Raw genomic sequence first — 24,806 nt, forward strand, 5'->3', positions numbered from 1 at the left:
GAACCACTTCACACTTATCTGGGTTGAACTGCATCTGCCACTTCTCAGCCCAACTCGGCATCCTATCTATGTCCCTCTGTAACCTCTGACAGCCCTCCAAACTATCCACAACGCCCCCAACCTTCGTGTCATCCGCAAACTTACTAACCCACCCCTCCACTTCCTCATCCAGGTCGTTTATAAAAATCACAAATAGTAAGGGTCCCAGTACAGATCCCTGAGGTACACCACTGGTCACCGACCTCCACTCAGAATACAACCCTTCAACAACCACTCTTTGCCTTCTGTGGGCCAGCCAGTTCTGGATCCACACTGCAATGTCCCCTTGGATCCCATGTCTCCTCACCTTCTCCATAAGCCTCGCATGGGGTACCTTATCAAACGCCTCGCTGAAATTCATATACACTACATCTACTATTCTCCCTTCATCAATGTGCTTAGTCACATCCTCAAAAAATTCAATCAGGCTCGTAACGCAGGACCTGCCCTTGACAAAGCCATGCTGACTATTCCTAATCATATTATACCTCTCCAAATGTTCATAAATCCTGCCTCTCAGGATCTTCTCCATCAGCTTACCAACCACTGAGGTGAGACTCACTGGTCTATAATTTCCTGGGCTATCCCTACTCCCCTTCTTGAAAAGGGAACAACATCCACAACCCTCCAATCTTCTGGAACCTCTCCTGTCTCCATCGACGATGCAAAGATCATCGTCAGAGGCTCCGCAATTTCCTCCCTCACCTCCCACAGCAGCCTGAGGTACATCTCATCTGGTCCCGGCAACTTATCTAACTTGATGCTTTCCACAAGTTTCAGCACCACTTCTTTTCTAATATCTACATGCTGAAGCTTTTCAGGCCACTGCAAGTCCCCACTACAATCCCCCAGATCTTTTACCGTAGTGAATACTGACGTAAAGTATTCATTAAGTACCTCCGCCATTCCTTCCGGATCCATTCACACTTTCCCACTGCTGCACTTGATAGGCCCTATCCTTTCGCATCTCATCCTCTTACTCTTCACATACCTGTAGAATGCCTTGGGGTTTTCCTTAATCCTGCCTGCCCAGGCCTTCTCATGTCCCCTTCTGGCTCTCCTAATCTCTTTCTTAAGTTCCTTCCTTTTAGCCTTGTACTCTTCCAGATCTCTAACATTACCTAGCGCTCTGTACCTTTTGTATGCTTTTCTTTTCCTTTTGACTAGAAGATGTTCTAATGAACCTGAAATCCTGCACCAGCTCCTCAGCCACACATTTATCTGTTCTATCTTTCTACTCTTGCCCTGACTAGCATGTGGCACCGGGAGGAATCTAGAGATTACTACCTTAGAGGTCCTGCTTTTCAGCCTCTTCCTACACACACTGTGTATGACCTCATGCCCCTTTCTACCTGTGTCGTTGGTGCCAATGTGCACCACAACCTCTGGCTGCTCCCGTCCCCCTTGAGGAATGTTCTGCAGCCTCTCCAAGGCATCCTTGACTCTGGCACCTGGGAGGCAACACGCCATCCCGGTGTCACAGAATCGCGATGTTGCACTTTGAAATATTTTTGTCGTTTAATAAACTCATGCAACTTTACGGTTGGAAGGAGGTAGCAAGTTTATTTTGTAAGATGTATCGTGACTGATCAAATTAGCCAGGAGGCTGTGGAAATGTAGGAATGGAAGGTTCCATGAGGGGAACTGAATCTGAGCAGAGTAGGTTAGCAATAATTTTCCTATGAATCTGGATTTGGGATGAAAGAATCAACTGTCCAGATGTTCATGAGATGCACTTTAATGCCCCTTGATCTCTACATGTCCCTTGCTCACTTTAATTTATTCTATGACCTCTCTGGATAGTGAAAAGCACAGCAAGTAACGCAAAAAGTGCTCTGCAGTATATGATAGGAGGTCCTCGTGATTTATCACTGTTTTGACAGCTTTCTTTCTAAACACTGCCACCACAAGATGTGGCATTTTTGCTATCACTGATGCAGTTCGCCCCCCCCCCCCCAACGGAAAACTGATCAAAAGCAAGTGTAGTTGGTTTTTTTGCCATCAAGTGTGATCAACGCCTTACTGCACAGCGCCCAGGGAAGTGTGCCAGCCCTTGAAGGCACAGCCGCCATGGCAACCAGATGGCATGAACAATCCGCAAGGAATAGGGGAGTGGTCACCCACAGAGGAGAGGGGCAGTCCTGAGCTCTACACCTCACCGGGCTGGGGATGTTCCTCCTCCTCATGGGCATAGTGGCCACAGAGGCACAAACCACCTCTCTGGCGGAGGATATGCAGAATCTGCCAGCTATGCTCGATACAGCCCGGATGAAAGGAGGATGGTTCCTTCGGCCGAGCAGCCTAGAAGTTGAGATTATCGTAAGGAAACCTGTGTGAAGCTTAAAGGAAAATTCACATACACATTCTAAAACATACAGCTCAACTAGGAGTATTCTTGGATAGAATAATTACTTCTGTAATTCCCTCTGCTAGCAATGTAAAACTATACATTGCATTGCATCATCACAAAACTATTTGCATGCTCTATTTTCACTTTGTCTCACTGTGCCCACCTTTGCCAATCGCAGTTCTATTTCTGTCGTAATACTTCATAATATTGAGAATAAACTTACGGCAGAAGTCTGGGGTCCTCCAATCGATACAGACTCCAGCATCTAAGCATGCTTTAGCAAAGGCTGCAACAGCATCACAGAGACACTCGCAGTCCCCAACCAGTTCACAGCCGCACGCATCTCGGTTACATTTATCATAGTAGGGAAACCAATGGAGCTGGAACACAAATAAAATTGAATAGCTCACTTGAAATCTTCTCTAAAACATTACAAAAATAGTGATTTTTATTACTTTATATCCCTTTGTTGTCATCTTTAGACAGGCAGGTAGCGTCAGGTAGGGGAGGTCTGCCTCCATCTATCATTCAACCCCACCACCCTGCTCATCTCCCCTGCCTGGCAGTACCTGCCTGCCACCTTACACCCCTCCTCAGTCCACCAATCACCTCAGAATCCTTTCTCGCCCCTCCCCTTCTCCTCTTTATACCGGCCATCTCAGCTCTCCACCCTGATGCAGGGTTTCGACGCAAAACGTTGACAGTTCCTTTCCTCCCACAGATGCTGCTCGACCTGCTGAGTTCCTCCAGCAGATTGTGTGTTGCTCCCTTTGACCTCCACTCATTTGCAGTCCCTTTCCATTTAGGTAATAGTCTGCCATCTGACTCCTCTGATCAAAGTGCATGACTTCACACTTTCCCACATTAAACCATTTGCCAGATTTTCACCCAGTCGTTCAATCTATCTACATCCTGTTGCAAAATCGCAACACCCTCATCACAACTTGCCCTTCCGCCGATTTTCATGTCATTGGCAAATCTGGAAACCTTACATCCTGTCCCGATAATTAAGGACCAAGAACTGAACCCTTGGATACTCTGCTGGTTACATCCTTTCCAATCAGAAAAAGACCAATTTTTTTCCAACTCTCTGTTTTCTATGTGCTTACCAATTTTCAATGATGAAAAACACGATGATGCTGGAGGAACTCAGCAGGCCAGGCAGCATCCGTGGAGAAAAGCAGGCGGTCAACGTTTCGGGGTCAGGACCCTTCTTCAGGACTGAAGATAGGAAAAGGGGGAAGCCTGATATATAGGAGGGAAAAGCAGAGCAGTGATAGGTGGACAGAAGGGGGGAGGCGGGGTGGGCACAGGGTGGTGATAGGTAGATGCAGGTAAGAGACAGTGATGGGCAGGTGTGGGGGAGGAGGGGAGAGCAGATCCACCGGGGGGTGGATCAAAGGTAAGGAGAGAGAGGAAAAGAAAGAGTAGAAAAAAAGGCTAGGAAAGGGAAGGAGAGAAGAAGCACGGTGGGGGGGGTTTGTGGGGAGGGGGGTGGGGATTACCTAAAGTGGGGGAATTCAATGTTCGTGCCGTCAGGCTGCAAGGTTCCAAGATGGAAAATGAGGTGCAGTTCCTCCAGTTTGCGCTCTACAGATGCTGCCTGGCCTGCTGAGTTCCTCCAGCATCATCATGTTTTACATCTAGATTCCAGCATCTGTAGTCCTTTGTTTCTCTAGTCTTACCAATTTTCAATCCATGCTAACACACTTCCTCTGATACCTTCAGCTCTTGTGCACCAAATTGAAACTATTCGAAACCAGCCCATTTTTAACATTGGGATATTTGCCATTCCTTAGCAGTGAGAATGATGTAGTAAAAAATCTGTTCAATGTATCTGGCAATTCCTGACGTTAATTCCTCAGCCTCAAACTCTACAAGTCCCACATTACTCAGCCACTCTCTTCCTTTGTATATATCCATGGAAACTTATAGAAACATAGAAAACCTGCAGCACAATTCAGGCCCTTCGGCCCACAAAGCTGTGCTGAACATGTCCCTACCTTAGAGATCCATAGTCCTCCATTTTTCTCAGCTCCATGTACCTATCCAAAAGTCTCTTAAAAGACCCTATCGTATCCGCCACCACCACCATTTTCAGCAGCCCATTCCACACACTCACCACTCTCTGAGTAAAAAACTTACCCCTGACAATACCCCTATACCTACTCCCCAGCACATTAAACCTATGTCCTCTTGTGGCCACCATTTCAGCCCTGGGGAAAAGCCTCTGACTATCTACCGAATCAATGCCTCTCATCATCTTATACACCTCTATCAGGTCCCCCCTCATCCTCCGTCACTCCAAGGAGGAAAGGCCGAGTCCCCTCAACCTGCTTTCATAAGGCATGCTCCGTAATCCAGGATTCTTTTACTGTTTTTTTAAACTTCTACTGTTCATTTTGATACTCCATTCAAGTTTTCTCTCAAAATGATTTTACTCCTTGTCAGCTTTTTAGTCTTTTGCTGCTGATTCCCGAAAAATTCCCAGTCCTCTGGTCTACCGTTAACCCTTGACACTTTGTACTCTATACTTATCTATTTAACAGTATCCTTGACCTCCTTTGTTAATCACAGAAAGTTCCCCTTTCTCATGGAATCCCTCTTTCTAATTGGGATAACTCCCTGCTGAGTGTTACGAACCATCTGTTTAAATATCTGCCCATTTACTGACCCACCTCTTAGCCTATTTAACCAGTCCACTCTAGACAACTCCACATTCATATCATTGTCATTCTCCTTACTTAAGTTGAGGCACTGGGTTTGGACCTGGAATGTTCACTCTGAAACCGTGTCCAAAATTCTACCGTGTTGTGGTCACTACTTCCTGAGGGACCTTTAACCACGAGATCTCTCATTAATCCTTATTACCCGTGACCAAATCTAAAGCAGCCTGCTCCTGGACAGGTTCTGTAACCTACTTCTCTAAGAAGCAACCCCTGATGCGCTCCATGATTTCTCTTCACAGAAAAGTCAAAGCACAGTCTGGTTTGTCCAACCAACACGCAGACTGAAACCTCCTATGATAATTGCAGTTCCGTTCATGCATGTTTTTTGTGCTTCCCCTGGTAAGAAGCCCAGACTTTGGGGGCCTATAGTTTACTCCCACCTTGTATTCTTTCCCCTGGTCTTCAATGTTTCCACCCACTCCACATCACTGTCCACTGCACCTACATTGTGACTCGTCATTACTGTGATACCTTTCCTGATTAAAACACTAAATTGCCTCCTTACCCTGTTGGCCTATGTCATTGAATAACCTGGAATAGTTGAGCAGGCAGCCCCAGTCACTCTGCAACCACATCTCCGTGGTAGCTATTAGGTGACACTCAGATGTTGTCGTGGGCAGGCACGGTAGTGTAGCGGTTAGCATAATGCTTTACAGCGCCAGCGACCCGGGTTCAATTCCCGCGCTGTCTGTAAGGAGTTTGTACGTTCTCCACGTGTGTCTGCGTGGGTTTCCTCCAGGTGCTCCGGTTTCCTCCCACCTTCCAAAGACGTACAGGTTAGGAAGTTGTGGGTGTGCTATGTTGGCGCCGGAAGCGTGGTGACACTTGTGGGCTGCCCCCCAGAACACTCTATGCAAAAGATGCATTTCACTGTGTGTTTCGATATACACATGACTAATAAAGAGATCTTATCTTACAAGCTATTTATGCAATGTGCCAGAATACTGGTCACAGCACAGTTCAGGTGAAGCCCATCCCGATAGCATGGCCCACTCCTTCCCCCGAACTGGTGCCAGTCCCCATGAACCAGAACCCATTTGTCACACTAGGCTGTGAGCCACAAGTTCACCTCTCTGATCTTATTTACTCTTTGCCACTTTGCATGTGGCTCAGGTAATTGGGAATTATTACTGTTGTGTCCTGTGTGCACGCTGTCACCTGGTCCCAGTGTCCTGTGTACATGGTGTCTTTCAGTCCTAATGTCCTGTGTACACGGTGTCTCCCGGTCCCAGTGTCCTGTGTACATGGTGTCTTTCAGTCCTAATGTCCTGTGTACACGGTGTCTCCCAGTCCCAGTGTCCTGCACATGCAGTGTCTCTCAGTCCCAATGTCCCATGTACACAGTGTCTCTCAGTCCCAGTGTCCTATGTACACAGTGGCTCTCAGTCCCAATGTCCTGTGTACATGGTGTCTCCCGGTCCCATTGTCCTGCATATGCAGTGTGTCTCAGCCCCAATGTCCCATGTACACAGTGTCTCTCAGTCCCAGTGTCCTATGTACACAGTGGCTCTCAGTCCCAATGTCCTGTGTACACGGTGTCTCCCTGTCCCAGTGTCCTGTGTACTCGGTGTATCCTAGCCCTGTTTTAGTGCATGAATCGGTGTGCTGAATGATCAGTGAAGGCAGCTCTGAAGACACCATGCTGGGAGACACCATGTGCCAGACATTGATGTGACTGTGGACTGTTTAATTGCCATCTCAGGTGCTGCGTAGTGTGCTCATGATTTTCTGAGTTAACAGAAAAGGTTGTGGGTTGCACCCAGATGCTCTATAACACCACCTTTCACGTTCATCCACCCAATGTTGTGCATTGTATTCGGAGATTCATGTGGGTGTAAGGCTGATGTGTTTAGCACACAAGGGGTACTCCAGTCCTAGGCATCTATCAAGTAGAAAAACCCACCTTCCATTTCAATTTTGCCAGAAATCTCATTTATTGGTTTCTATTCCATTTGTGAATGGCAAGGATTCCCACACATTTGGGATTCCCAATCTTACCAGCGGAGGCCCGTTGACAGTTCCTGGGTGTGCTTCACTGCTGGGCCCACAGAGAGCTGCCTGAGCCCCTGCAGTAGTTACACTGGTGTATCTGCTCTCACATCCTGCATTGATCAACAAGCCCACTCTCTTACAGTAGGGAAGGTGGCACAAATGAGATATGTTCCATTTTATAAATTATTCATTTTCAATTTCATTTTGAACAGTTTTAAATAGTTTTGAGAGTCAGAAGCCTTGAAAAGCCTTGACTTTGGGAGAGCACATTGGCACAGCTGCTGCCTCACAGCCCCAGTACCGGGTTCATAAGACCATAGGACACAGGAGCAGAATTAGACCATTCGGCCCATCGAGTCTGCTCCGCCATTCGATCATTGCTGATTTATTTTTCCCTCTCAACCCCATTCTCCTGCCGTCTCCCCGTTACCTTTGACACCCTTACTAATCAACAACCTGTCAACTTCTGCTTTAAATATACCCAGTGCCTTGGCCTCCACAGCCGTCTGTGGCAATGAATTCCACAGATTCACCACCCTCTGGCTAAAGAAAGTCCTCCTCATTTCTGTTCTAAAGGGATGTCCTTCTATTCTGAGGCTGTGCCCTCTGGTCCTGGACTCTCCCACTACTGGAAACATCCTCTCCACGTTCACGCTATCCAGGCCTCTCAATGTTCGGTAGGTTTCAATGAGCTCCCCCCCCTCAGCCTTCTAAACTCCAGCGAGTACAGGCCCAGAGACATCAAACACTCCTCGTACGTTAACCCTTTTATCTCCAGGATCATTCTTGTAAACCTCCTCTGGACCGTCTCTAACACTGGCACATCCTTCCTTAGATAGGGGGCCTAAAACTGCTCACAATACTCCAAGTGTGGTCTGATCAACACCTTATAAAACCTCGGCATTACATCCTTGCTTTTATATTCTAGTCCTCGTGAAATGAATGCTAACATTGCATTTGCCTTCCTTACTGCTGACTCAATCTGCAAGTTAACCTTGCGGGAATCCTGCACCCGGACTCCCAAGTCACTTTGCACCTCTGATTTATGAATTTGCTCCCTGTTCAGCAGCTTACCCTTTCCTTACACTGCTTTACACATTTCCTTCAGCGCCCCTGCTCTGCCTGCTATTAGTTTTTTTCACTCCAATTCTGACTGGGTTGTCTTCTCATTGAGTCATAGAACAATACAGCAGGGATACAGGCCCTTCGGCCCAACCAGTCCATGCCGACCACGCTGCCCAAAACTTCTGTCACAGAACTTAAAATATGGAAAAATTAAAAATATTGCAAGGTATTTTCTCTGCTGAATTCCTCAAACTAGGGGCAGCTTCACTTAAACACGGACTTCAAAACTGAGCCCATGACGCTTATATCTGTAATAAACTTCCGATCATTGGACATACTCACCAACTTGTGACAAGGTTGAAATACATCACTGGGAATTATTTTGCATCTCTTCTCAGCCCAGGACTTCCGATATGGATTTTTGGTACATGGGTACACAACCTCAGTCACATCCTCACACAAGGGATCGTCTTTCCAAGAGTTTACAAAGCTCATTAAAGTGAAAGCTGAATAGTGGGTCTGAGTTATCAGTTCATCTTTTATATTACCATTGGCATTGCCACAGAGTCCACACACTGAAAACTAATAACGTGGTAGAATGTTAGGCATTTTTAATGGTTAAATGATATTGAGCTAACATACTATCTGAATTCAAATATGTCATTTAGCATTGTAATTGGCACTGTTGTTAACAAAGGTAATTTTTTATCATAGACAGTTGGCATTCTGCACATACTGTTCTCAATCCTGTCACTAGAACCGCCCACAGTGAGGGAATAAGAAAAAATCCAGAACATTTTGGCTAAAGTGAATTTATACTATTTCTGCCCTGCAGTTGGTTCACGTTAGGCAGGAGAGGATTTGTGTTAAGGGGGGTGTGAAAGCAGTCAGTGGATGCGCATTCTGCTGATGGCCAAATGAGTGAAAAAGGATTGGGCACCTTGTCAGTGCTCCTCACTTTTGTAATGGCAATCTTCAAAAATGGTGAGAGTGGAACGGCTGCCAGGGAGATAAACAAAACGTGGAGGATAATTCAGAACAGGATCATTGTCTGTCCACTGGACCACCATGACAAGGGCCTGCCTAACCTCCTGACTTAGTAGAAGAAGATGAGCTCAGCTGTCCGGCAGCAACCCTCACGAGCAATTTCAATTACCGCAGTCCCCAACATACCTGCAAGTGATTGATGATCCCTTTGAATGGCACAAGTGTAGGGCTGGCTTGGTGGGCTGGAGAGAGTTGGAGTTGAAAATCAAAAATCTACAGCTGACAAACCCAACCTACAATTTACAGCCCATCGCAGTGGTCAGCTCCCTGCTTGGAATCTTGGAATTCTAGGGACTTTGGTCTGACTTAAAATTGGGCAGCTTGTCCAAATTTGGACCCGCAGGAGTGCCAGGTATTGGACAGGGTGACTACGCATGGGCTAGGAGGTACACACCTGCAGAGGCGTCTGGAGCTGGGGCAGGCGTGTTTTCCCTAGAACACGTTCGGCAATGTTCGAGAGCTAGATGGGGACATGAGAAGGCCTTGGTGAGTAGGATTAAGGAAAACCCCAAGGTGTTCTACACATATGTGAAGAACGGGAGGATGACTAGAATGAGGGTAGGACTGCTCAGGGATAAAGGGGGAAACGTGCCTGGAGGCGGAGGAGGTGGGGGGGGGGGGTCCTTAATGAATACTTTGCTGCAGTGTTCACCAGGGAGGGGGACTTTGACGAATGTGAGGTCAGCATAGAACAGCCTAATGTGCTGGAGCATGTTGAGGTTAAGAAAGAGGTAGTGTTGGAGCTTCTGAAAAACATTAGGATGGATAACTCCCTGGGGCTGGACAGGATATACCCCAGGTTACTACGGGAAGCAAGAGAAGAGATTGCTGGGGTATTGATGATGATCTTTGCATCCTCCCTGGCCACAGGAGTGGTGCCAGAGGATTGGAGGGTGGCAAATATTGTTCCGTTGTTCAAGAAAGGTAATAGAGATAATCCTGGAAATTATAGACCAGCGAGTCTTACGTCAGTGGTGGGTAAACTATTGGAGAGGATAAGTAGGGACAGGATTTATGAGCATTTGGAGAAGCGTAGTTTTATTAGGGATAGTCAACATGGCTTTGTGAGGAGCAGGTCGTGCCTCACGAGCCTAATTGAATTTTTCGAGGAGGTGATAAAACAAATTGATGAAGGTAGAACAGTGGATGGATTGTAGTAAGGCGTTTGACAAGGTTCCCCATGGTAGGCTCATCCAGAAGGTCATGAGGCGTGGGATCCACGGAGACTTGGCTGCGTGGATTCGGAATTGGCTCGCCCACATAAGGCAGAGGGTGGTCGTAGATGGAGTGTGTTCTGCCTGGAGGTCAGTGACCAGTGGTGTTCCACAGGGATCTGTTCTGGGACCCCTGCTCTTTGTGATTTTTATAAATGACTTGGATGAGGATGTGGAGGGGTGTGTTAGTAAGTTTGCAGATGACACGAAGGCTGGCAGTGTTGTGGATAGTGTAGAAGGTTATCTAGGTTACAACAGGATATAGACAGGATGCAGAGTTGGGCGGAAAAGTGGCAGATGGAGTTCCGGAAAAATGTGAAGTGATACACTTTGGAAGATCAAACTTGAAGGCGGAGTACAAGGTTAATGGCAGGATTCTTAGCAGTGTGGAGGAACCGAGGGATCTTGGGGTCGGAGTCCATAGATCCCTCAAAGTTGCCACACAAGTTGATAGGGTGGTTAAGAAGGCGTATGGTGTGTTGGCCTTCATTAGTCAGGGGACTGAATTCAAGGGCCGTGAGGTAATGTTGCAGCTCTACTAAACTCTGGTTAGACCACACTTATAGAGTACTGTGTTCAGTTCCGGTCACCTCATTATGGGAAGGATGTGGAAGCTTTGGAGAGGGTGCAGGGGAGATTTACCAGGATGCTGCCTGGAATAGGGAACGTGCCCTATGAGGAATGGTTGAGCGAGCTAGGGCTTTGCTCTTTGGAGTGATGGAGGAGGAGGGGCAAATTGATAGAGGTGTATAAGATTATGAGGGGCATAGATCGAGTGGACAGCCAGCACCTTTTTCCCAGGGCAGCAATGCCCAATAGCAGAGGACATCTGTTTAAGGTGAATGGAGGACAGTTTAGTGAAGGTGTCACAGGTAGGTTTTTTACACAGAGAGCAGTGGGTGCCTGGAACACACTGCTGGGGGTGGTGGTAGAGGCTGATACATTAGGGACATTTAAAAGACTCTTGGACAGGTATGTGAATGTAAGAAAAATGGAGGGTTATGGGCTGTGTAGGAGGAAGGGTTAGATTGATCATGGGGTAGGTTTATGGAGGTCGGCACAACATGGTGGGCTGAAGGGCCTGTACTGTGCTGTAGTGTTCTAGATATTACTATTCTTCTACTGAATTCCAAATTGCTCCGCTGCAGGATTCAGCCAGACAGTAAAGACAACTACAAAGCAGTAAGGGTTTATATGCAGACACTGCAGACTGGGCAAATGAATTCCATGTCCAAAGAATTGCATTTAGTTGAGACCCTTTTAAATCCAAAGAAGAAATGGATTGCGAACTAACTTCACCTGGTGTCTATAATTAACTTCTGCGAATGAGGTTTACACCAAATGCCAACTGCAGGTGAACACATTTATGTCTACAAGTATAAATATAGTCTATTGGGGCAGCAGTTAGTGTAACACTATTACGGCACCAGTGACCTGGGTTCAATTCCGGCCACTGTCTGTAAGGAGTCTGTACGTTCTCCCCGTGTCTGCGTGGGTTTCCTCCAGGTGCTCCGGTTTCCTCCCACATTCCAAAGACGTACGGGTTAGGAAGTTGTGGGCGTGCTATGTTGGTGCCAGGAGCGCGGCGACACTTTCGGGCTGCCCCCAGAACACTCTACGCAAAAGGTGCATTTCACTATGTGTTTTGATGTACATGTGACTGATAAAGAGATCTTACCTTTAATGATCCAACAATTTGTATGTAAGTGTTCATTTTTAAATTCCATGTTACTATTAGCTGAAGAGTTTCAGGATCTCCGAAGTAAAATGTGAGATACATCTGGTTGCGAATCACAGTGAATTTCCCGACAGCACTCTCAGGTATGACCTTGTAAGTGGCATCTGTCATCTTGATTAGAAAGTCCTGGAAAAATAACAGTCGATTGTATTAATGCATCTGATTACAGATGACAACAAACCATAATTCCACTACTTTTCATAAGTAAACACCTGCATGTAGGAAAAATACGTAAGTATTTCTGGTGTAGTTACTGTTCTCATATCAGATGCACACAGCCTGATCCCACTATCTGCAGTGTATAAAAAGGTGGATGCTTCAGAGCTTTACATTGGGTTTGACATCAGGGAAATTCTGCTGAAAATTGGCACCGTGAGTCCAGAGGTCAATTGAAGAGGGAAGATGGTCGTCTCATTTATCTCCTCATCCAAATCAATAGCACCTCTGAATATGCCATCTTCCCCTAGCAATCCCCTACAGGTCCTCCCCAGGTTAGGAACACCTGATTTACGTACAGCTCGTACACATGAATGAGTGTTTGGGAGACCGGCGGGATGGATTTGCCTGTTGCTGAGGGGCTGCAGGCAGCTCTTGCTGTGTGGGAACTCGGTTCCTGGCAATATCATTGCATCTTGCAGAGAAATCTGAATGGTTGAGTTAAACGCCCTCATTTAACTACACGTTGCCCTTGGTTGGCCTGTGTTTTTATTTAAGTATATTCCAGGGCAGCTGCATTTCCAAACTTGCAAACTTTTTGGGTTACAAACAGTTATCAGGAACAGAATCCTGTCGTAAGCTGGGTAATGTGTTCGATGAGACTTTGCGTTCAGGTCTCTGAGATTTGAACCTACACACTTTGCACAGAGATGACTGAAATACAGTCAACACTTAACATGCAATACCCTAAGTGTCATGGTTAAGGCAGGATGCTGATAGCACAGACTTATATTTTCAATGCAAACTATCTGCTGTACAATATCAATGACAGTACTAATATATATTCAAGATACTGTAGCGGCTAGCTACACACTACCAAATCAAGACACAGAGTCGCTGGTTTCGAAATCGAAGGTCTAATGACGACTGGGGCGCGGTGCGCCTTTAATAGCTGAGCAATTCCCACGCTACAGTTCCCGCGCTGACGTCACGCGCATGTCACCTGACCTTCCCGCGTGGGGGCTTTCCCAGCCCAACGCTGGGGAAGAAGGAGGGCCCCACAATCTTGGATCGGGGCCTCCGACGACGTCGCGATATCGGGAGCCGGTTCGATGCCGGTGCGGAGAGTCGCTACATAACCCCCCGTGCCCCCCCCCCCCCAGAACCGGCAATACTGTCGCGAAAACCAGAATTAAAGAAACTATGACTTGGGTGGCCTGCCCCTGCGCCGCGCTCGCTGTACCACCACGGGCTGGTCCGAGTCTAAATGAGCTGGCTTCAGCCGGTCAACCGTAAACACCTCCTCACGCCCCCCAATGTCCAGCACGAACGTAGTTCCATTGTTCCTGACGACCCAGAACTGTCCTTCGTACGGCCGTTGCAGCGGTGATCGGTCCGCACCCCTCCTGACGAAGACAAACTTACAGTCTTGGAGGGAAGTTGGCATACGGGCCGGGACCTGTCCGTGCCGTGAGGTGGGAATCAGGACCAGGTTTCCAAGCCGGTCGCGCAGCTGGTCGAGCGCCGCGGTAGGTCCTTCCTCTGGCCCCCGAGGGGCTGGTAGCAACTCGCTCGGGACGACTAAGGGCGTTCCGTAGACCATCTCCGCGAACGAGGCATGCAGGTCCTCTTGGCGCGGTGCGTATCCCCAGCAGGACCCAGGGGAGTTCGTCTACCCAGTTGGGCCCCTTAAGGCGGGCCATGAGTGCTGACTTCAGGTGGCAATGGAACCTCTCCACCAGCCCATTGGATTGCAGGTGATAGGCAGTGGTGAGGTGGATCCGGGAACCCCACAAGTCGGTGATGGCAGACCACAGGCCGGAGGTGAATTGAGCTCCCCTGTCGGAAGTGATATGTGCCGGGACACTGAAACGGGCCACCCAAGTTGACAAAAGGGCCCGTGCGCAGGACTGGGTGGAGGTGTCTGCAAGGGGAATGGCTTCAGGCCAGCGGGTAAAATGGTCGACAATCGTGAGGAGGTACCGCGCTCCTCGGGAGACTGGGAGGGGGCCGACCAGGTCGACATGGATATGGTCGAACCTCTGGCGGGTAGGCTGAAAATCCTGCAAGGGGGCCTTGACGTGCTGCTGTACTTTCGAGGTCTGGCAGTGAGTGCAGGACCGGGCCCATTCGGAAACCTGTTTACACAGGCAATGCCAGACGAACTTGTCGGACACCATCCGGACAGTAGTCCAGATGGATGGGTGTGCGAGGCCGTGGATGGCATCAAACACCCGTCTGCGCCAGGCAGCTGGCACAATGGAGCCGGGTCTACCTGTGGAGATATCGCAGAGCAGGGTGTGCTCACCGGGGCCTACCAGTAGGTCTTGCAGTTGCAGGCCCGAGACTGCGGTGCGATAGCTGGGCATGTCCATGTCCGTTCGCTGTGCCTCCGCTAAGGCGCCGAAATCCACCCCCTGGGATAAAACTTGGATGGTGGACCGTGATAGTGCATCCGCGACCACGTTCTCTTTCCCCAACAGATGGCGGACGTCAGTGGTGTACTCTGAGACGTACGACAAGTGCCGCTGCTGCCCTGCTGACCAGGGATCTGAGACCTTGTTGAAGGCGAAGGTCAACGGCTTGTGGTCGGTGAAAGCTGTAAATGGCCTGCCCTCCAAGGAGTATCAGAAGTGTCTGATGGCCAGGTACAACGCCAACAGCTCGCGGTCGAAGGCGCTATATTTGAGCTCTGGTGGTCGAAGGTACCTGCTGAAGAACACCAGCCATTGCCAACGCCCTTTGATAAGCTGTTCTAGCACGGCTCCGACCACTGTGCTGGAGGCGTCGACCGTGAGGGCAGTCGGGACGTCCATGCAAGGATGCACCAACATGACCGCGTCTGCCAAGGCCTGCTTGGTTTCGATGAACGCGGTGTGAGCCTCTTCCGACCAAACAATGTCCTTGCTTTCGCCCGACAGGAGAGCAAACAACGGGCGCATGATGCGGGCCGCGGATGGTATGAACCGGTGATAAAATTTTACCATACCGAGGAATTCCTGCAGGCCCTTGATGGAGGTGGGTCTGGCGAAATGGCGGATGGCATCGACCTTCACAGGCAGGGGCGAGGCACCGTGTTTGTCGATCCGATGACCCAGGAAATCAATTGTCTCCAGCCGGAATTGGTATTTGGCTGGGTTGACGCTCAGGCCGAAATCCTTCAGGCGAGAAAAGAGTTGGCGGGGGTGCGTGAAATGTTCCTGGCAGCTGTTGCTGGCAATCAAGATGTCGTCAAGGTATATGAAGGCGAAGTCAAGCTCGCGCCTGACTGCGTCCATGAGTCATTGGAAGGACTGAGCAGTGTTCTTGAGACCAAAGGGCATCCAGACTAATTCAAAGAGGCCGAAAGGTGTGATCAGCGCCATCTTCGGAATGTCCACGGAATGCACTGGGATCTGGTGATACCCGCAGACGAGGTCGTCCTTGGGAAAAATGGACCGCCCATGTAGGTTGGCAGCAAAGTCCTGAATGTGCGGCACGGGGTACCGGTCTGGGGTAGTGATGTCGTTGAGGCGTCGGTAACCGCCACAGGACCGCCAGCCTCCGGCTGCCTTGGGGACCATGTGTAGAGGAGAGGCCCATGGGCTGTCCGAACTGCAGATGATCCCCAGCTCCTCCATTTTTCTGAATTCCTCCTTCGCGAGGTGGAACTTGCCTGGGGGTAGCCGCCGGGTGCGGGCGTGGAGGGGAGGGCCCTGGGTGGGGATGTGGTGCTGGACGCCATGCTTGGGCAAGGTGGTGGAGAACTGGGGCGTTAATATGGACGGGAACTCTGCCAGGACCCTGGCAAACTCGTTGGTTGATGTGGTGACGGAGTCGAGGTGTGGGGCCGGCAGCTTGGCCTCACCCAACGAGAACATTTGGAAGGTCCTGGCATGTACCAAACGCTTACCCCGCAGGTCAACCGGCAGACTGTTGGCTCGAAGGAAGTCAGCCCCAAGGAGTGGTTGCGCGACGGCGTCCAGGATGAACCTCCAAGTAAAGTCGCAGGTGCCGAACCGGAGGTGTACCAACCGGGTGCCAAAGTTCTGAATGGTGCTGCCGTTGGCAGCTCTGAGGGTGGGTCCTGGTGTACAGTTGCGAATCTCACGGCCGTTGGGAGGCACGACGCTGACTTCAGCTCCGGTGTCCACTAGGAACCAACGTCCGGAACGCCTGTCCCACACATGCAAGAGGCTATCCAGGTGGCCAGGCGCCGTAGCCATCAGCGGCGGCTGGCCCTGGCATTTCCCGGAAACCGGCATGGTGGCCGGCATCTGCGGGCATCTGCACCCCACCGCCAGTGGTAGAAACACCATTGGTCGGTCGGTGCCTCGGACCTGGCGGGTGGGGGGCGTTCGATCGCCGGGTCTGGCCTGCTGGGCCGCTGGGTATGTGGCGTGGCAACGCGCTCGATGGACGCCCCGCTCTCCTTTTTCGCCCGCCAAAGGACATCCGCTCGGGCGGCCACCTTCCGGGGGTCGCTGAAATCGGCATCCGCCAGGAGCGGGTGGATGTCGTCGGGTAACTTCTCCAGGAAGATCTGCTCAAACAGCAGGCAGGGCTTATGCCCGTCTGCCAGGGCCAACATCTCATTCAGTGCGGAGGGGGGCCTGTCGCCCAACCCATCGAGGTGGAGGAGGCGGGAGGCTCGCTCGCGTCGGGAAAGGCCGAAGGTCTTGAGGAGGAGAGTCTTGAACTTATCGTACTTCTCCTCCTCCGGGGGCGCCTGGGTGAAATCCTCAACCTGGGCGGCGGTGTCTTGGTCGAGGGCGCCCACCACGTAATAGTACTTGGTGTCGTCCCTGGTGATCTGGCAAACCTGGAACTGGGCCTCGGCCTGGTCAAACCAGACACTGGGCCGGAGGGTCCAGAAGGTGGGCAGTTTAAGGGCTACTGCCTGTACCTCTTGCTGTGCAGACATCGTGGGTCCAAAAACGTTTGGGCCTGTCGGGGTCACCAATGTAGTGGCTAGCTACACACTACCAAATCAAGACACAGAGTCGCTGGTTTCGAAATTGAAGGTCTAATGCCGACTGGGGCGCGGTGTGCCTTTAATAGTTGAGCAGTTCCCGCGCTACAGTTCCCGCGCTGACGTCACGCACATGTCACCTGACCTTCCTGCGTGCGGGCTTTCCCAGCCCAATGCTGGGGAAGAAGGAGGGCCCCACGCCATCCGGGATCGGGGCCTCCGACGACGTCGCGATGTCGGGAGCTGGTTCAATGCCGGTAGCTACAATACTATAATATATATCATATTGGTGGATGCATCACCATGAGTTCACAATAATCCGCAGCATCAATGCCATGGGAACAAGGTGAGATGAGAAGCCTGTCTCGTGGCCAATTGTTTGCTCTGTTCTCAGTTTTCAGATTCCCTTGGCACAGAGGCCAAAGAAATCAAAGGCCCGAGGCGTACAAGGATTTGGATCTTAGTGGTCACACTTCAAAAAGAACACAGACACACCTTGGGGTGGTAAACAGTACTACCTTGTTGAAGCTGATAGCGTGCATTCCACAGTCAGTGTGATCCAGATTCCAACCATCCTCTGTGTGAAAGAATTCTTCCTCAGAACCCTTCTAAGCCTCCTATCCCCTGTCCTAAACCTATGCTGTCTGATTTTGTACAGCTCTGTTATGGGGAAGAGTTTCTGACTGTACCCTATCCACGCCCCACATAATTTTGTACATCTCTATCAGATACACCCTCAGCCTCCTCTGCTTCAAGGAAAACAAACCCAGCCTATCCATTCTCTCCTCACTCCATCCCAGGCAACCTGGTGAACCTCCTCTGCACCCTCTCCAGCGCTACCGCACCCTTCCTATAGTGTGGTGACCAGAACTGCACGTAGTACTTCAGCTGTGGCCTAAACAATGTTTCCTGAAGTTGCACCATAACCTCTTTGCCTTTATATTCTATGCCCTGGCCAATGAAGGCAAATACACCAAGGTCCCTCTAATTAGTAACAGGTAAATATTGCAGAAAGCATCAATTATATGCCAATGCAGCCATTTTAAAATATGTAATGAATCGCGAATAGCTGATTGTGTTAAAGATATTATGTAACATTTATTGTCATTCGAAAGATTATGTAAAATTGATCAATTGAAAGCATGAAATACGAATTACCTTGAAGTACACCTTTATCGCTTTGGTGCAAACTGTTTTTAAGCGGCTACAAATGACATATTCTGCCACTATCTTGAATGATGGCTGTGTGAACATGGCAGAACAAGCATCCTGGAGGAAGAATTCAATTAAACATTTTTAATTTAAATTGTATATATTTATAGGTACAGCAAACGACAAAATAGCTTAAAAGCTAGGAGAATTTAAGACCTATCCTCAATAACTTGGAGGTGAATTACACTGAATGATATGCCACACGTCCATAAAATGCATCAAAATGTCAATTTGAAATGATGTCTTATTCTGCGATAATTAACCTCGATCACAGGGTCGGGGTGCTTCTTACTATCTAGTAAACCTTGATAGAAATATTGTATTGTCCTTCATCAATCGTGGAATTGAATTTAGGAGCCAAGAGGTAATGTTGCAGCTATGTAGGACCCTGGCCAGAGCCCACTTGGAGTACTGTGCTCAGTTCTGGTCGCCTCACTACAGGAAAGATGTGGAAGCCATAGAAAGGGTGCAGAAGAGATTTACAAGGATGCTGCCTGGATTGGGGAGCATGCCTTATGAAAACGGGTTGAGGGAACTTGGCCTTTTCTTCTTGGAGAGACGGAGGATGAGGGGGGACCTGATAGAGGTGTATAAGATGATGAGAGGCATTGATAGGGTAGATAGTCAGAGGCTTTTCCCCAGGGCTGAAATGGTGGCCACAAGAGGACTCAGGTTTAAGGTGCTGGGAGTAGATATAGAGGAGATGTCAGGGGTAAGTTTTTTACTCAGAGAGTGGTGAGTGTGTGGAATGGGCTGCCGGAAACGGTGGTGGAGGCGGATACGATAGGGTCTTTTAAGAGACTTTTGGATAGGTACATGGAGCTTAGAAAAATAGAGGGCTATGGGTAAGCCTAGTAATTCCTCTGTGGGCCAAAGGGCCTGAATTGTGCTTTAGGTTTTCCTATGTTCTATGTTCTAAATAAAAATGTGCAAGCAGTGAGTAATGATAACAAACCAGCTTATCAAATTTACCAACTTAAACGCAATTTGGTCTTAGTTTTAAAGGCCCTCTAGCTGACTGTTGGTGAACACTTATAAACAGAACATCCATTTGAATTAGCCATTTGAGACTATCTTGTATCCTTTAGGAAGGAAGTTTGATTGATTTACTGAGAAAAGTACTGAATAAGCTTCAATTTTACCTGAACTAAGATGTATTCGCAGTTCCCATCAAACACATATTGCTTCCTATCAAATGTGGTGATATGACCTTCTCCATGAACCATACACGTTGAAGGACACAATGCACTCCCTTGGCAATTCCACTTTCCTCTGGCACAAAAGCTGTTAAGAAAACAGAGAGCCATTCAACACCAACAGCCACCTTCAACATAGCAACATCCTAGGGATCATCATAAAATCTGGAAATGAGTGACTATGAAGAAATTGGGATAAATAATGAAAATTTTGGAGGAGGATACAGAGCCAGAGAGAGTGAAGCAGACGTTGCTGGAGCCTGGGCTTGACATCGGAAAATCTTATGGAATTTTTATTTGGGAATGAGCAGGGACCAGAGTTGGAGGAAGGCAGATATCTTGGTTGTAGGGCTGGAGAAGGTCACAAAGGGAGAGGGAAGGCCATGGGAGGGCCAAACCTTAGGCAAAACACAACATTAAAAAGCCTTAAAGAGGTGCTATTTGCACTCTGTCCAAGTGAAAAATGAAGTACAGATCCGTTTAAGGATGATTAGAACATTCACTATTAATAATTCTGCCATTTCAACATTCTTCTCTGGTCACGTCAATCTAAATATTCTACCTTCTGTACCAATGCAAATTTTACACCGGTTTCTGAAGCCTTCTATACCTTGGACATACTTGTTAACCATCGACAGAGACTGCTGGCCCTATCTTGCAGAATGTTTATAGAGAAAAGGCAAGCTTCAGGCCTGCATGGATTTTAACAGGGGAATTTACAAAGAAATCATGTGAATGACTTTGAGAATCAACAGTTCCAAAGACTATTTGACTGCCAAATATTTGAGTGCCAGGCACGGTCGTGTAGCGGTTAGCGTAACGCTATTACAGCACCAGCGACCCGGGTTCAATTGCGGCCGCTGTCTATAAGGAGTTTGTACATTCTCCCTGTATCTGTGTGGGTTTTCTCTGGGTGCTCTGGTTTCTTCCCACATTCCAATGACGTACGGGTTAGGAAGTTGGCGCCGGAAGCGTGGCGACACTTGCGGCTGCCCCCAGAACACTCTATGCAAAAGATGCATTTCACTGTGTGTTTCAATGTATATGTGACTAATAAAGAGATCTTATCTTAAGTGCCTGGCAGACACAGGAAACTGAGGAGCTGAAGTGTTGGTACTTGTAGTAACTGTACGATTGGTTGTGAACAATAGGTATTATGACTGTAGCCCCTTTCAGGACTGTGTCAAGTGACTGCTGTCTGGGTCGCATAATGTTTTGTAGAAAGTTCCAGACAGGCAATGTGTAAACAGCCCTTGAATAAACCACACAAATACGTGGTAAACCACACACACATCAGCAGGGTGGACCAATACCTCGGTGGGTAGATTGGCTAGTGCTGCTAGGGAGGGTTTAAACTAGATTGGCAGGGGATGGGATCCTAAGCAGCAGGGAGGCCAGTTAGAAGCTGGAATGTGATACAAAGGTCAGCGTTAACAAGTTGAACAGAAGAGACAGGCAGGAGTACGGCAGCGAGCAAGGAAAGTCTATTGGTTTAAATTGCATTTGTTTCAATGCAGAATGTCTGACAGGTTAGGTGTATGAACTCAGGGCATGGATAGCCATGTGCGAGTGGGATATTATCGCCGTTACAGAAACATGGGTAAGGGAGGGACAGGACTGGCAGCCAAATGTTCCAGGGTACAGGTGCTGTAGGTGGGATAGAGGTGGAGGAAAGAGAGGAGGGGCAGTTACATTTCTGATGAAGGGGATCATTATGGCAGTCGTCTGAGGTGAAATTACTGAGGAATTGTCCAGTGAGGCTTTATAGGTGGAACTGAGAAATGAGGAGGGGTTGATCGTCTTGTTGGGATTGTACTATAGGCCCCCAAACAGTCAACAGGAATTAGAGGAATAAGTATACAGGGAGATTGTGGAGGGTCACAAGACTAATAGGGTTGATACAGTGGGGGACTTTAACCCTCTTAACACAGACTGGGACTGCCATACTGTTAAGGGCTCAGATGGGATGGAATTTGTGAAGCGTGTTCAGGAAAGTTTCCTCAGGCTGGATATAGAGGGCCCTACTAGTGAGAGGGCAGTGCTTAGGGTGGAGCAAGTGACTGAGGTGACAGCGGAAGAGCACTTTGGGCCCAGTGACCATAGTGCTATTAGTTTTAAGATAGTTATGGAAAGGGGAAGAACTGGTCCACAGGTTCAAGTTCTAAATTGGGGCAAGGCGAGTTTGGATGGTTTGAGACAGGAGCTTGATCGGAGTAGGTTGTTTGCCGGCAAAGGGACCTCCGGCAAGTGGGAGGCTTTTAAAGGTGAGATAGTGAGAGCTCAAGGTCTGTATGTTCCTGTTAGAATGAAGGGCAAGGTTGGTGGGAGTAGGGAACCCTGGATGACCAGGGATATTGAGGCCCTAGCCAGGATAAAGGAGGCGTGGGTCAGGTACAGGCGGCTGGAATCAGGTGAAACCTGGAGGAGTGTAGGGGACGCACTAGTGTACTCAAGAAAGAAATCAGGAGGGCAGAAAGGGGGCATGAGATGCTTTGGCAGTGAAGATTAAGGAGAATCCAAAGAGGTTTTGTCAGTATATTAGGGGGAAAAGAGTGACTAGAGAGAGAATAGGGCCCCTCAAAGACCAAAGTGGTCATCTTTGTGTGGAGCTGCAGGAGATGGGGGAAGTCCTCAATGAGTGTTTCTCTGCTTTTACCGTAGAGAAAGATATGAAGACTTTGGAACTAGGGAAAGTTAATAGGGACGTCTTGGAGATAGTCCACATTACAGTAGAGGATGTGCTGGATGTCTTAAAATCTATGAAGGTAGACAAATCTCTAGGGCCTGACCAGGTTGAGATACTTGCATCTTCGTTAGCCATGGGTGAGGTCCTGGTAGACCGGGTAGTGAACATTGTGCCTTTATTTAAGAAGGGCGGCAAAGAAAATCCTGGGAACTATAGACCAGCAAGTCTAACATATGTGGTAGGTAAGTTACTGGAGAGGATTCTGAGGGATAAGGTGTACATGATTCCAGAAAGACGGGTTGATTAGGGGTAGTCAGCATGGCTTTGTGCAGGGGAGATCATCTCTTACAAACTTAATGAGGGCAAGGTGGTAGACGTGGTCTATATGGACTTTAGTAAGGTCTTTGATAAGGTTCCACATGGCAGGCTGCTCTGGAAGGTTAGATCGCGTGGAATCCAGGGAGAGCTGGCTAATTGGATACACAATTGGCTTAATGACAGGAGGCAGAGGGGGATGGTGGAAGGTCGTTTCTCAGACTGGAGGCCCGTGACCAGTGGTGTTCCCCAGGGCTCGGTGCTGGGCCCATTGCTGTTTGTTATCTATATCAACGATTTGGACAAGAATGTACAAGGCAGGGTTAGTAAGTTTGCAAATGACACTAAAATAGATGGTACAGTGGACGGTGAAGAAGGTTATCAAAAATTACTGGGGTATCTTGATCAGCTGAGTAAGTGGGCTGAGGAATGGCAAATGGAGTTTAATTCAGATAAGTACGAGGTGCTGCATTTAGGAAAGTCAAATCAAGGTAGGAAGGACTTTTTCAGTGAACGGCAGGGCCCTGAGAAGTGTTGTAGAATAGAGAGACCTTGGAGTTCAGGTACATAGTTCCCTGAAAGTGGAGTCACAGGTAGACAGGGTGGTGAAGAAGTAGTTTGGCACACTGGCCTTCATAAGTCAGAGCATTGAGTATAGAAGTTGGGAGGTCATGGTGCAATTGTACAGGACGCTGGTTAGGCCACACTTCAAGTATTGTGTTCATTTTCGGTCACCCTGCTATACGAAAGGGTGCAGAAAAGATTTACAAGGATGTTGCCAGAACTTGAGGGACTGAGTTATAGGGAGAGGTTGATTTAATAGGAACTTGAGGGGCAACTATTTTTTTACACAAAGGGTGGTGTGTGTGTATGTGGAATGAGCTGCCAGAGGAAGTGGTAGAGGCAGGTACACTAACAATTTTTAAAGGACAGCTGGACAGGTACATGGATAGAAAATGTTTATAAGGTTATGAGCCAAACACTGGCAAATGGGATTAGCTAGCATGGACATCTTGGTCAGTATGGACCAAGAGCCTGTTTCGTGAGGTATGAGTCTATGACATAGTTTGAGCTCTGCATTTTTGGTTTTACTTATTCATTTTCCAGGATCTGGACGTCATTGGCAAGGCCGGCATTTATTGCCCTAATTGCCCTTGCGAAGGTTGTGATGAGCCCTCTTCTGGAACTGCCGCAGTCCTTCTGGTGAAGGTGCTCCCACAGTGCTGATGAGGAGGGGAGTTCCACCATTCAGACCCAGCAGTAATTAAGGGCAGGGGATATATTTCCAGGTCAGAAAGATGGGCAGTTTGGAGGAGAAATGGAAGGTTTTGGTGTTCCGATGCAGGTGTTGCCCTAGTCCTTCTTGCTGGTAGAGGTTGTGGGTTTGGAGGCACTGGAGGAGTTACCACAGTTACATTGTGCATTTTGTAGATGGGTCTCATTACAGCTACAGTGAGCTGGCGGTGGAGGGAATGAATGTTCAGGACACATGAGGGTGTGCCAGTCAACGTTTTGGGTCAGGACCTTTCTTCAGGGGTGAAGATAGGGAAAGGGGGAAGCCCGATATATAGGAGGGAAAAGCAGACCAGTGATAGGTGGACAGAAGATGGGTCTCACCAATGTAGAGGAGCAGACTGGGTGACCGTTTCACACAACACCTGCGCTCCATCCGTAACCGCGACCTACATCTCGCCGTTGCCGGTCACTTCAACTCCCCCTCCCACACTATCACTGATATGTCCGTCCTCGGCCTCCTCCACTGCCGGGAGAATTCCAAGCGCAAACTGGAGGAACAGCTCCTCATTTTCCATCTTGGAACCTTGCAGCCTGACGGCACGAACATTGAATTCCCCCACTTTAAGTAATCCCCACCCCCCTTCCCCACCCCCCCCACCATGTTTCTTCTCTTCCTCCCTTTCCTAGCCTATCTCTTTTTTCTAGCCCCCTTTTTTCCCCCTCTCTCCTTACCTTTGACCCACCCCCCGGTGGATCTGCTCTCCCCTCCTCCCCCACACCTGCCCATCACTGTCTTTTACCTGCATCCACCTATCACCACCCTGTGCCCACCCCGCCTCCCCTCTTCTGTCCACCTATCACTGCTCTGCTTTTCCCTCCT

At 48.7% G+C, this 24,806-nt stretch overlaps 1 protein-coding gene across 1 annotated transcript in view; it reads right to left on the minus strand.

The window, feature by feature from the left end:
* Positions 1-24,806, minus strand: part of LOC127578012 (mucin-6-like) — a 68,521-nt gene that overhangs the window by 10,456 nt on the left and 33,259 nt on the right. Inside the window, exons 13-17 of the mRNA XM_052029717.1 lie at positions 19,636-19,777; positions 18,440-18,550; positions 12,115-12,300; positions 8,518-8,757; positions 2,613-2,769 (exon numbers count right to left, since the gene is read on the minus strand). Of these exons, the coding sequence (XP_051885677.1) occupies positions 2,613-2,769; positions 8,518-8,757; positions 12,115-12,300; positions 18,440-18,550; positions 19,636-19,777 (836 nt within the window). The remainder of the gene's footprint in view (positions 1-2,612; positions 2,770-8,517; positions 8,758-12,114; positions 12,301-18,439; positions 18,551-19,635; positions 19,778-24,806) is intronic.

This window comes from Pristis pectinata, chromosome 14 (assembly GCF_009764475.1).
Source record: "Pristis pectinata isolate sPriPec2 chromosome 14, sPriPec2.1.pri, whole genome shotgun sequence".
Classification (NCBI taxonomy): domain Eukaryota; kingdom Metazoa; phylum Chordata; class Chondrichthyes; order Rhinopristiformes; family Pristidae; genus Pristis; species Pristis pectinata.